General features: G+C 41.7%; 1 protein-coding gene across 1 annotated transcript; it reads left to right on the top strand.

The window, feature by feature from the left end:
- Positions 1-5311: 5311 nt before the first annotated feature.
- On the top strand, positions 5312-12413 carry ARL14EP (ADP ribosylation factor like GTPase 14 effector protein). The gene is made up of 4 exons (XM_066187272.1): positions 5312-5512; positions 8619-9125; positions 10077-10207; positions 11009-12413. Exons 2-4 carry the CDS (start codon positions 8703-8705, stop codon positions 11235-11237), a joined length of 783 nt encoding a protein of 260 aa, XP_066043369.1. The 5' UTR covers positions 5312-5512; positions 8619-8702; the 3' UTR covers positions 11238-12413.
- The last annotated feature ends 671 nt before the right edge of the window (positions 12414-13084 follow it).

Here is a 13084-nt window from a genome sequence, read left to right as displayed (position 1 = left end):
CAAATACATAATGAGGCATGAAATCAGGCAGTGGTTTTAGGTCAGTGATTTGTCAGAAGGCCATAAAACTGATGGACAATGTAACTGTCTCCTATGCCTTAAGAAAAAAATCACCCTTGAATGTAAAAATACAAAATATATAAATAAACTTGATTTCAGTAAAGGTTTCATGGGATAACTGTCTCATTTCTAAAAGGATTTCAAGGAACCATGGTAATTCCCATAGCTACAGTTGACAGAAAATTTTTTGTACAGTGAGTCGTGGAGCAGAGCACTGCAGAACTGAAGAATAGTTACTGAATTTCATGCAGAGCCCAACCCCTGCAGCAGAAGAGGACTGAAAAAACCCTAAGTTCACGGAAACACTTCTGGTTTTGGTTTGTGCATACACCCAGCTGCAGTGACCGTTTTAACACCAAGACTTTATATTTGACAAGAATATGTGCAACTCACTTCATAGTCAAATGTAAGAGTCAGTTTCTGTCTGTCATTCCCTGTCACAAACATTTCAGGACTCGCTGCTCCATGAGTGGAGCTGGGGAAGCATGGTAGAACCGGTGTGTTAGGAATAGAAACCTTAGCAAGCAAAGATCCTCTTGCAGCAGGGCCTCACTGAACCACAAGCTATTCTAAAACATGTGTCCCACTTGAATTACAACAAAACTTTGCACAGGAGACCTCAAGCCATAACCCTACACTGAGGCTTGTGAGGTGCTATTCTTACTTTGCTACTGGTCTGCCTCAGCATTTCAGCCAGCCATTCAACTTCTCTAAGTAATATTGCTTAGGACCTTCTCAATGAGATAACAAACTGGTGATTGTTAAGATAGATGTGATTTGCCCTGGAAAATATCCTTTTTAAATACAGTATGCATCAGCTACCCAGAGTAGCAGTGTTAGGCCCGTAAAGCCATGTCAACAGAGTAAAAGTTTTCCTTGAATAAAAATATCACATGAAAATTTCTCCCTTTACAGACAATATCATACACAAGAGTTTCCAGAAAATGGCTAATAAACACTGCTAGCTATTTTACTGGACAGGTCTCCCAGAATTAGGGCTTAACTACAGTGCTTTTCACTGGCTGGAACTGGAACTGACAAATCTTGACCTAAATGCTGATCTGTTAGTTTCTTCTCCTCAGCTTTGGTGTTCAATTAAGGCAGCTTTAGAGCTTGTTCTCTGTGGCAAACAGCATAAAAGAAGTGCAGAGCAACCATGAATCAAGCCCTACCATTTAATAGGCAAAAGTTGTGGAAGGCTTCCTGGAGTGACGTATGATCCATAAACCCACACTAACACTCTGGCATAAAGCACACTCACAGCACTTATCCATGATCCATGCTCTTTGCTTCCTGGGGTATCAGGGTGCACTGGGGAGAAGGAACACCAAGACAAATGATTCAGCATGCACAAATTCAAAAAAAGTCTTTTTCCCTGTTTGATTCTTCACCAACTGTCAGATTAACAGCCTTCTTTTTCCATCAAGCCAAGCATGGAGATGACTTTTTTCTTAGGAAAGGACAAATCCTAAATCCCTTGAACACCCTACCCTGTTACCAGTGAGTAAGCACTGACTGTCTCAGGTCTGTGCAAGGATTAGTTGCTCTGGAAGTGACTAGAAAGAGACTGAATGAGATTGCTTTTAGTAATGTCCCTGCTTTTTGAATCAGAAATAAATTCAATACTGTCAGAGATAGGTAAAGGAAACTCTCAAACACTGGGTTTGTATCCCAAATGAGATCCAAAGTGGCAGAGAGTCGCTGCACCAATTCCAAAGGACAGCTGACTTCCAAGTTTCTGAGCACATTCTCTTCAGGCCCCAAGCAAAGAACACAGAACAACATCAGGGTGATGCTACATCATCTGTGAAGTTTCTCAGACAGGAGGAGCAGACTGGAAGCAGCAGCCAAAATCCTCCTCAACACAAAGATCTCACTGAGCAGAGACAGAATGTACCAGGCAATAAATTTATAGAGACTAACAAAATCAGCCTGGGAAGGGCAGAAGATTCCCAAAGAGGCATCCCAAGGTCAGAGGCCAGTAAAACAGAGGATTCTCTTCGTGACACAGCAACAATCAAAGTGTTGAGGGGAATTTTAAATTTTTTTTCAGGCTGACAGAATTTCTGTTATTTCTAGATACCTCAAAGCCTGAAGCATGATATGAATCCAAATAATCAACAGTTGTGTGGCAAAATTTAAATGCAAATTTTAAAAATAATCAAAATTTTATAGCATTGCCAAATTGAAATTAAAAAAAAAAAAAACAGAACAACCAGGCCAGAGAGCAATTTAAGCGAATACATGCATGCTATTATATCCATATCTAACAAAACAAAACTTACTAGCATGCTACAAAATATGGAAAGGTAATTTTTAAGATTTCTTTTTTAATTAGTTTTATGGTGTTACCCAGACTTTCTATGACTTAAAGATTTAGTGTGAAATAAACAGCTCTGTCTGTGACATTGCCTCATGACTTTTAGATAAAATGCAGCACTTGGCACCACATTTTCTACAAGGAAAAGCTCACATAGGCTACTTACTTTCTTTTTTCCATTTATGTCTAAATTCTCCCTACCAAAACTCTCATCTTTTTTTCTGCATTTTTCCCTGCAACAGCTGCTCTCGCTATCTCCGACTTCATGTTTTTGAAAGAGTAGATGACAATATTTTATAAGAAAATCATAGAGAAACTCAAAGCAGACAACATTTATGTCTACATGGTGTTCCAGCACCTTTTGTAAGAGCTAGGCAGAGAGATGTTTGCCTTGAAGAAAAGTAATGGGATCCCTGGTGGTAGCAAAAATGTATAACCACAATGAGATTCAGTTTTCTTTACCAAATATGCCAACTTAGATTCATTTTTTATCAAGTATGTCAAATATAATAATATGGACATTTTATTTCTATTTGACACTAAAGCATAAAAAAAAAAAACGCTTCATGAGACAGTGATTCTGTACTAGTAGGACATTAACCTGTTTCACCTTAAGAAAAAAACAGTTTAACAGCATCCTCAAACTTGCTTAGACCGAAGAAGAAATTAAATCTCTGACACTTACCAGTATTTTGTTGATTTCTATACCAAACTAACTGGATATTATATAGGTGAACTGACTCTCTGGGATGTTTTTTGGATAAGGTGTAACATCTTAAAATAATGCTGAACAATGCTGCTCAAATGACAGGCAAAGTTATGAAAAATTTTTGCTCTATTACCTTTGAAATTTGAGGTGACCTACCTGGAATTTATACTGAATACAGCTACAAATACCTTTCTTCTGAATCTATCACAACGTTTTTTGCAGGTCAGCAACCAACCTGTCACTGCTTTAAGCTCTGGAAATCAGGGCAACAGAAAAACACAGCAATTTTTAAGTGATGATGTATGTCAATACTGCTTTATTCAGTTTTTACGTGTGAGGGAACTGAGGGACACATGAACCACTGACCCTTAGTGAGCAGACACAAACTGGAGACAGTAGGACTTCTGCTACTGTTCAACACAAAATCCATTAAAAATTATCTTGACATACATATTCCTTTGCGGCACGAGCTCTGACAGTTTTCAGATGCTCTTATGACTGAAAATGGCATATGGAGTCAACCTGCATTGGCAGAGAAACAAATTTAACTTCCCGCCCAGTATCACCAGAATACATGAGAGTATTTCTACCACACCTAGTCTAGCTCCTGTTCCTGTTACCCTTCATCCTTCATATCTAGAGTCCTTTTACTCTAAATCCCAAAGTTCTGCCTCATTAAGGCACCGTTCCGTTTACACAGAGGAAAGCCAATGTGACCAACTAAAACCAGTCTAAATCCCTGGCTGGCAGATTTGTTACAAGTTAATTCCCAGATAACCTGAAACCAGCCCCATACAGTCAGCCTCACACATTGACAATAACACTGAAAAAGTGAATACACCTCACTGCTCTTCCTATATTTATGTAACACAAATTGATGTCACAACCTGTATCTCAAATATCTCCTCTCATGAATTATTCCCCTTCATTAACTCCACATATTTCATCCTAAGCCACACAAGTCAGCAGAAACAGCCTTACTGAAGTTTTTCTTGAATGATTGCACTTCGCAGTCTCTCTGTCATCGCTGAGCCACTGCATGACTTAAGCTATATATATTGAATTTATAATGGTTTTCTTTAATGGTCATATGGAGAAACAGCAAATGGGACAACCTACATGCTGCTACTCCCACATATTAAAGCTTTACACTCCCATGATTTAGAACTCTGGGAAGCAAGGATAAAATAATTTCTCCACAGGCTTTTAACTATTTTCAGACCACAATCCTGCCAATTCTTCAACACTCTTCAAAAAGTTAGGCGAAAAGATATCCTGATGTATAGTCTTGCATTCTAAAGGCAACTTCAGTGTCCTATTTCAACATGAAAATGTCCTCTCCCTAATCTCTTTCCTACTACTGACAAAGGCTGCTGTAAATAACAGACTTTAAAACAAACAAAACGAAACACACTTTGCTGCTTTGGGTCTTTTGTGATGCTTTAACTCCATGTGCCTAGTTGGCTTCAGTACTTCATTTTCAAATACATAAAACCACAGCAAAAATATACCAAAGTCATAAAAAACTACCGCTAGGTCTCAAGAGAGCACCTAGCTCTATACCCAAATATTTATGACTAATCGAGCTGAGCTTCTATTACTCAAATTGCTGCCTCATCCCAGTCCCAAATGATTTGCTTAGAACAAGGTGTGGGCACAGCTGTGTGAAACCCCAAGGAAATGTTACTTACATCAGTTTCTGTGGCTCACTAAAATTCTTTTTTTTTTTATTTAAAACAAAGAACGGTTTTGCTAAGCACTGATTTCGGGGTCGGGGTGAGGTGTGAAACTGTGTCTGAGGGACCTGGGGAAGCACAGAAGAACCCCGGGACGGCACAGGGCACCTCCGGGATAGCGCAGGGCACTCCAGGGACGGCACAGGGCACCAAAGGAATAGCACAGGGCACCCCCGGGACAGCACAGGGCACTCCAGGGACGGCACAGGGCACTCCCGAGCCCCCGGGGCGGTCCCGGCCCCGGTCAGTGCCGGTCTCCCTCAGCCGCCCCGCCGCACTGCAGCCCGGCGGAGCCTGCAGAGGGCCGCGGCCGGGGGCGTTCGCTCAGCTGCGGCCCCAGCCCCGCCGCCCGTGCCGGGAAGCGCCGCTAAACACCAGGAAACACCAGAAAACACGGGTGAACACCAGAAAACACGGGGAAACACCAATAAAGGCCGGGAAGCGCCGGGCGCCGCGGCCCGGGACCGCGCCCTCCGCGCCGCCAGGTGTCGCTGTGGCCGCCCGCCCGGCGGAAGCGCCGCCCGCCCCGCTGGCTCTGTGGTGAGGCGCCGTTCATGGCCGCCGCCCGCCGGGCAGCGCGCAGGAACCGAGCGCACGGACGGGGACCGGCACGGCGGGACAGCGCCCACACGGCGGCACAGACACGGCCGGGAGGGACCGGCACGGCGGGACACAGCCCGCGGGGAGGTAACGGGGCGGCCCTGAGGGTGCGCGGCCGGCAGCGGGAGGGCCGGGCCTTTCTTTCCCCGGGACAGCTTTAGGCCAGCGCTGCCCGGCTACGGTGAGCGGTGGTTAACCATCGCACAGGTGCACGTGCAAACCTTGGGGTTTGGGTTTCGATCGCTTCTTCCCCTTTCCGCCAAGGAGAATTCACAGGAAAAGCAGCCGCGTGTTCGTCCCAGGGGGAGAAGAAACGCGCTGAAGCTTCCACCAGGAATTGCTGCGGATTAAGTGGATGAGACCCCTAAGTTTCGTCGGCAGTACTGTAATTTGAACAAACCGAGGTGGCAGACCCCACCTTCCACAACAGGGATCAGTCAAAAATGCACAATTAGCGCTTGAAGCAGGCTTGCTGCAGAGCCTGTAACAGACTTCTTTGAGTAAAGTTATTTGATATTGCCTAAATCCTGCTAAAATGTTAGCTTGGCTGCAATGAACTTTGATCATTAACAGTCTCAGTTACCTTGCCTTGAGACCCAAACTTTGTCCAGCTAATAAAAAAAAAGATGAATTGTCGTTAGAGCTGGTTCACTAAGGTGGTGAAGTTTGATAGGTGGCCTTAAAAAAGGTCAAAAAAATCATTCAAAGTCAGAACTGCAGTAAAAGTGTGTAAATAGGCAAAGGGACTGGAACTTTTGTGTCTTAAAACTTAGCACTGAGTAAGTTTTACTCAGTGTAAGTTTTCAGTGCTCAGCAGCCACTGAAAATAAGAATTTAATTTTTTACATTTCATTGACATGTAACTCTTATGTGCATGATTCAATGCAGATCTGAAAAGCTCAGAACTTCAGGAGTTAACTTAGCCTAAAGAAATTCGAGTGAAGACGAGGTCAGATGGCCTAGCAACTTAGGAGTACACTAGGTCTAGTTTTAGAAGCACAGGATTTAGGTTTTGATCTGAGAAATCAATGTTAAGTATTAGAATACGTAAGTCTTTGCATTTTCAGATCACTTGGAAAAACCAGAACAGAGTTTGCCTTGTTTTCAGAATGAAAAACACACATTGTTTTCTGCAAACTGGGGCTTTAAAGCATTTCATGTAGTGCCTCTACATTCAGGTCTTGTTGTGCCTCCACTTTTCTAACTTTAATTTAAATGTGAAAATTGCAGCATTCCTAACAATAGGCTGAGAAAACTTGTTTAAAAGTGGTTGTTCAGTTATTATCAAGTTGTGTCTCAAATCAGGTATAAAATTACATTTTCAGACCAGTTTACTGGCCCAAGTAGAACCTCTCAGATGATTTATATTTGCATCAGTTAAATCACCAGAAAATATCATGTCCTGTGCAAGACCTTTCAATTACTGCGCATAAGGTTTAATGGATGGAAATGTGTCATTGCTGCAGGAGTGCTCCAACCAGTGACTTTTCAGATTAATTCTAAAAATCCTATTGACTTAGTACTGTTCTCTTTTAAGCTCTTGCACCGCCGGGTTCGTGTTTCTGTGTATTGGCTAAACTTGGACATTTCATGTCATTAGATTTGTATGATGCTATTTGATTTTATTTTATTGAAAGCAGAACCCCAGATTCTTTAGCATGGACAGCTGGTAGATACTTTTATTGATTAAAAGGCCATGTTACCCTCTTCAGTGGTTAGAACGAATAAATGTGTGTTGTGGTTTGACCCCAGCTGGCAACCAAGCACCTCACAGCCATTTGCTCACCCTCCCTCACTGGGGGAGGATCAGAAGGAGAAAGGTGGGGGCTGAGATAAAAGCAGCTTAATAATGAAATGATGGCTTTAAAAATATTGTAAGGAAAATTTTAAAAAAAGAGCAGAGAGTAAAAGCCAAGAAAAAGCAAGCAGTGCAAGTGAAGACAGTTGCCCAGCACCAGCTGACCAATGCTCAGCCATTCCCAGCAAGCCCTTCCCACCGGCCTCCACTGCTGAGCATGAGGCCATATGCTCTGGAATATCCTTTGTGTCCCTTGGGGCCAGCTTTCCTGGCTCCTTCCCTTCCCACCTTGTTGTGTACCCCCAGCCCCACTCTGGCAGGGTGAGGCAGAAAAGACTGCCGAAACATCAGCCTGTTATCAGCACTGTTTTGGTCACAAATCCAAAACATCCCCACACCCCAGCTACTGTGAAGAATTTAACTCTATCCCAGACATAGCCAGTGCTTTTTCATTTTTCTGGGTTTTGCCTTTGCAGAATAGGGTGTAGGTGAACATGAACATCCCAGTTAAGCTACGCTCATTGTGATTAAGGTTCTTGATGGATTTGAGAGTGGGGGATTCCTTTCTTTTGGTAGAAGTTTGTTTTTATGTTGCAGTGGAAAATAGTGCAAGGTGGGCTCAGGCTCTGGTGTGTTGGGGCCAGCAGTGGGCCAGTGACAATCTTTGGCCAGGGTGTGAGACCAGTGTGCAGTGGCTCACTTGGCATTTGGTAATTTAATTTGGTATTAGTGCGTAGCTGTACAATAACTGCCCAGCAGAGGGCTGCACACAAAGTCCTAATGGCCCCAACACCAAACACATCTGGAACCACCAGTCTTCGTGCACAGCCCAGACTGGTTCTTGGGAAGGCTCAGGTTGATCCAGGGTGTTGACCTGCTCCTGATGCACATGGGGAGAACATACAGGGAAGTGCTGCTGGATGGGGATTGCTGACTGACATCAGCCAGCCTGTGCAGCCTACCTTCTGCAGCTTTTTTCCCTCCTTGGGAACAGGATAGGTGAATTGTTCAGCCAGCAGCAGTCCCTTTCTGGGGGCAATCAGGTCTTGACTAGCAGGGATTGTCCCAAGAGAGGGGCTCCCCAGGAAAGCCAATGACCAGAGCAGGCTGCTCTGTGGACAATTCATCCACCTTGCTCCCAGATTGCTTCTGAGAAAGTAATGCTACTAAACATTTTGAATAGATATTTATTTTAGCAAAAAAAAAAAAAACCCTCTGAAAGGAATAGAAGAGGCAAGGTTTAATTCCAGAATAAATTTAGTATCTTTTTAGTTTTATCTGGACTAGAAGGCTATAATTTCTTCACATGTTTTTAAAATTACTTAAACCCAGTATGTAAGGCTTATGGATAATAGTTTGCACTGCAAATCTGATTGATTTTAATGCTTTCTTTAGGGTGATCTTCACAGAAGCTCCTAAAGGCTTCGAAGAACTCCTTTTAGGTAAAATCAGTGAAGGAAGTTGTTCTGATAAAGTAAAATGGATCCTTGTTCAGTTGGAGTTCAGCTTCAAACTACCAATGAATGCCATAAGACCTATTACACCCGTCACACTGGTTTCAAGACTAAACAAGATATATCTTCATCTGACCTCCTGCTGCTTCAGCTTAGGACTGGAATAACCCTGTCAGAGAACAATACAATCTGCTTCCACCATGCCAAAATTTACATTGAACGATTTGAAGACTTACAGAAATCCTGTTGTGATCCCTTTAACATCCACAGGAAACTGTCGAAGAAAAGCTTGCGAGCAATTGACTTAGATGATGCAGCTTTTCTAAGTGCCAAGTTTGGAAGACAGTTTGTTCCTGGTTGGAAGCTTTGTCCCAAATGTATGCAGATAATCAATGGAAGTGTGGATGTGGACCCTGAGGAGCGACAGAGAAGAAAACTGGATCCAGACGTATGTATATGGATCAGTTTTCCCATCCCCTCTGTACTCTGCAAGCCATTAGAGTTCATATAACTACTACATAAAGAAATTAATTTTTTCTCTCATAGAAATAAGTCTTTTAGATGTGCAGTTGTTTACTATATTTAAACTTTTATTTGGAGAACCTTAAAAATGTTTTTCTCTAATTAAATTATATGGCCTCTAAGTTTTGAAAAATTGTTTCTACGAGGGGGACTGACGCATAAATTCTTGTAAATACCAGACTGCTGCTGGTATTTTAAGCTGCTATTCAAGCCTTGCAAACAACAAACTCCTGTGCTTGAAACTGAACATGGCAAAGGTTGCTTTTAAAGATGTCTCTTCAGTTAAAAACAAAAAGGAAAAAAAGGCATTTTCTCTCACAGTTCATTACGAAATGCAGCTGCACTGGGGAGAATTAAGTGTGCTCTTGGTGTGGTGTCTGGGCCGTGAAGGCCATGGCATTTGGTCAGGGGCAGTGATGAACAAGTGTGGGAGGATAGTTCTCCAGGTGCTGAGCTTGGGATGTGGCTGGTGCTTTGCTGGGTGCACTGTTCAGGCTGTGCACAGGGAGTCTGTGGTGTGGGCAACCAAAACAGCAAGAGCTTGTCTGTATGCATGCTGAGCAAAGAGGAGTTGCATTCTAGGAGCTGTTCCCCAGCTGTATTTTTCAATTATATGTCAGTATGATTAGGAGGCTGATAGGAGGACGATTTGAAAGCATTGATTAAAACTGCTACTACAAAGCTTGTGTAGCTGGAGTCAAGAGACAGGTACAGTTCTCCAGCATAAAGATTTTAAGACTTGTTTCTCCTGGGAAATCATAGAATTATAGGTCAAGAATTCATTATTACAATAGATCATTAAAATATCCTTGCCTGGATATTTTCTTAAGAATTAAGATTTGTATTTATAGTTAAGTTACATTTTCTCTTTCTTCAGGGGCGTACAGCTAAGGCTTTAAAGTCTCTCCAGTTTGCAAACCCAGGGCGACAGACTGAATTCACTCCAGAGACCAGTAAAAGGGAAAAAAGAAGGCTGCAAACAAAAATCTCAGTGTTTAATTCAGACAGGTAATTTGTTAGTCGTATTTTCATTAATCTTCATTTGAAGATAATCTTCATTATCTGTGTGGATGTCTGTGTGTGTATGGATTGGGTTCTTGGTTTTAGTGGTGTTGAAGGCCACTCTCATTCCTGAGATAAATAAAAGAGAAGATAAACCGTTAGCTTACAGGTGGTATTTCAGGCAAACACCAAAAAGTGTTTGTGAGGCACAATACTATGCAGACCATAGATGTAGCTATTAATAAATACATAATCTAAAATTCTGATAAGATAAATTTGAATATAGTAAGATCAAGTAGCCTACCCTTAAAAGATTGGTTATCATCTTTCTGTAAACTCAGTAGTTACACTTGGTAAATGAAAGCGTGAAGTTAGGACCTTAGCTTCCTTTTGAAAAACAAAGTTAATATCCAGATAACGAGTTACAACCTTCTACTGTGACTGATTTAAAAAAAAGACATTTTCTATTTGTCAAAATATGCAAAAAAACCCACATTAATGCATTGCCCCTGCTTTCCACCTAAGTGTAACTGTACCAGGCAGAGACAGACACGAAATGTGCTGCTCACAAGCTACACATCCCTCCCTCTCCCTTTATTTCTTCTGCTTAGTTTGGGCACAGAGTGGAGATAGAATTAGGACTGAAAAACGTTACCAACTACAGTAAGGTATGTGTATCTTTGAAATGAACAGTGTTAAAGTGAGCACCTGAAGGAAGCAAAACCCCTCCACAGCTATTAGCATCTCGGCATCAAAATAACGAGCGGATTGTAACCCAGAGACGAGCTGTTGTTTTTCATTGCACAGGCAGGTTATACCAGCCAAGAGTAAAGTGTACGACAGCCAGGGCCTGCTGCTGTACAGCGGGATGGACCTGTGTGACTGCCTGGACGAGGATTGCCTGGGCTGCTTCTACGCCTGCCCCAAGTGCGGCTCCAACAAGTGCGGCACCGAATGCCGCTGCGACCGCAAGTGGCTCTACGAGCAGATCGAGATCGAGGGAGGAGAGATCATCAGAAACAAGCATGCTGGGTAGTGGCTGTGTGCGTTGTTTAATCCTGGCTGTGTGGTCTGTGCTTTGATTAAACACGGCGCATTCAGCATTTAGGAATTTAATGGAAGCTACTGGAATTTGTCATGATCCACATGAGGAATGTGCTCACTTTGGCAATCAGTTTCAGTGTGATTAAGGACATAACCGTCCTGCTGTCTTTTCACACTTGAGTCTGTGTTGTACTCAGGCTTCTTAGTCATCTGGGTAAGATCTCACTGAACAACTGTATTCAAGTACAAGGTGCTGAATTCTGATGTCATCTATCCTAAACCACGCACTGTTCTTTCATGCATTGTTTTAGAGAATGTACCATCTCCGTGTATCCCTCATTTCTCCTTCTCAAGTTCAAGATCTCATGGGTTTTAATCTGTTTTCTGTGAAATGCTGTGGAAGTTCTCAATAAATTTAAATGCAGTATTAATAAAGCTATCTTTCTGGTGTTAATAGTGAATACTCTATCTTCTACAGCGTATTGAAGCTACTTCTAATAAATCCAATCTGTTCACTTAAAAAGGAGTCAAAAACATTTAGGTGTTCAGATCTCATCCCAGTTACTCTCATTATCTCATTCCCAGTTATCCTTAGGAATTCATAAGGATATGAATTCATATTAATTATTAATTCATACTAAAATACTGAAATTAACCTGTCGCAGTATTGTGTTAAAGTATTATTCATTACTTTGTTGGTTTCTGTAGAACAAAATTAAAACAGTTTTGCTCTGTTACCAGCCTGTAATTAGACTGAACCAGTACTTCAACAGCCCTCTCCTGGGTTTTTTTCTCTTTTTACTGATTTTAAAGGTTTATATGCAGCTGAAATGAACTTGAATGTCTGTTTCCAAACCAAGGTTATCTAGACTTACCAAAACACCCAGATGAATGGAAAGTATCTTTGGTTGATACGTTATTTGTCCTCATAATATTAAACTTTTACACTGTAACAAGGCTTATTGAAAAGATTTCATAAGTGAAGTCTTAGTAACATTCTTATTCTTTGTATTTTTGTTGTGTTTTGTATAAATCTCCTATTCTTTGATGACTTGGAAGATCTTCATGTTTGTTTGGTCACATTTTTGCAACAATACTGTTAACTTCTTGCAGACTTACTTGGTAAAGTGGTATAATCTTGTTTTGTGCTCAGCAGATACTTTTTCTGTTCTGGTGAGTGTCATGAACGTTGCAGTGCCAAGATCCAAAGTTATGCTTTGAGTTATGCTGACATCTGCTGGTCCTACTGGAGTATAAGCACTGAGATGCTACATTTTTATTAAATATGTCACAAAAATAATCAGACTCTTTTTTTTTTTTTTTTTGGTCAGAGCATTGGCAGTTGTTGCAGTGGATGTCTCTCACTGTTTCATCTCTTAAGCAGTCTTTTGAATTAGGTGAAAATATAAACAGGTAACTTCCAGGAGAGGGAGAGGGGAAAAGCTGGTTGAATCATGTCATTTACATGCATTTATTGTTTTTTTTTAATTAGCCCAGAGTTGGCAGTACCCATTGTTAATAAACTTAACAGGCTTCCACGTGTGTGATGACACATCATGTGTCAGGTTCTCAGCTAGATTTTGGATTCAGTAACTACCAGTAACTTTAGTTGCCTAGAGCATCTCATTAGAACTGTATTTCTCCATCTCCATTAAGTCTGTGCAAAGCTGGTAAGTACATTTAGCCTCTCCTTTTACAGATGCGCTAGAGGGTGACTGCTTTCCCAAATAAAACACTTGTTTCCTAACAGAATGGACAGGACTGCTGTTTGAATAAAAACCTGCATCAAGTAGTGGGTACTGTCCCTTAGGACACTTAAGGTTTGATGTTTTGGTGTTG

Source organism: Chamaea fasciata, unplaced genomic scaffold, assembly GCF_029207755.1.
Source record: "Chamaea fasciata isolate MVZ Bird 193981 ecotype frontalis unplaced genomic scaffold, bChaFas1.0.hap1 SCAF_7, whole genome shotgun sequence".
NCBI classification, from domain to species: domain Eukaryota; kingdom Metazoa; phylum Chordata; class Aves; order Passeriformes; family Sylviidae; genus Chamaea; species Chamaea fasciata.
This window is presented reverse-complemented; position numbering and strand designations above follow the sequence as displayed.

Bases quoted from the DNA above. Each gene is read 5' to 3' on its own strand.
- ARL14EP (XM_066187272.1), top strand. From the start codon at position 8,703: ATGGATCCTTGTTCAGTTGGAGTTCAGCTTCAAACTACCAATGAATGC. The intron at 9,126-10,076 runs GTATGTATATGG...CTCTTTCTTCAG, and splicing joins GAAGAAAACTGGATCCAGAC to GGGCGTACAGCTAAGGCTTT. The intron at 10,208-11,008 runs GTAATTTGTTAG...TTCATTGCACAG, and splicing joins TCAGTGTTTAATTCAGACAG to GCAGGTTATACCAGCCAAGA.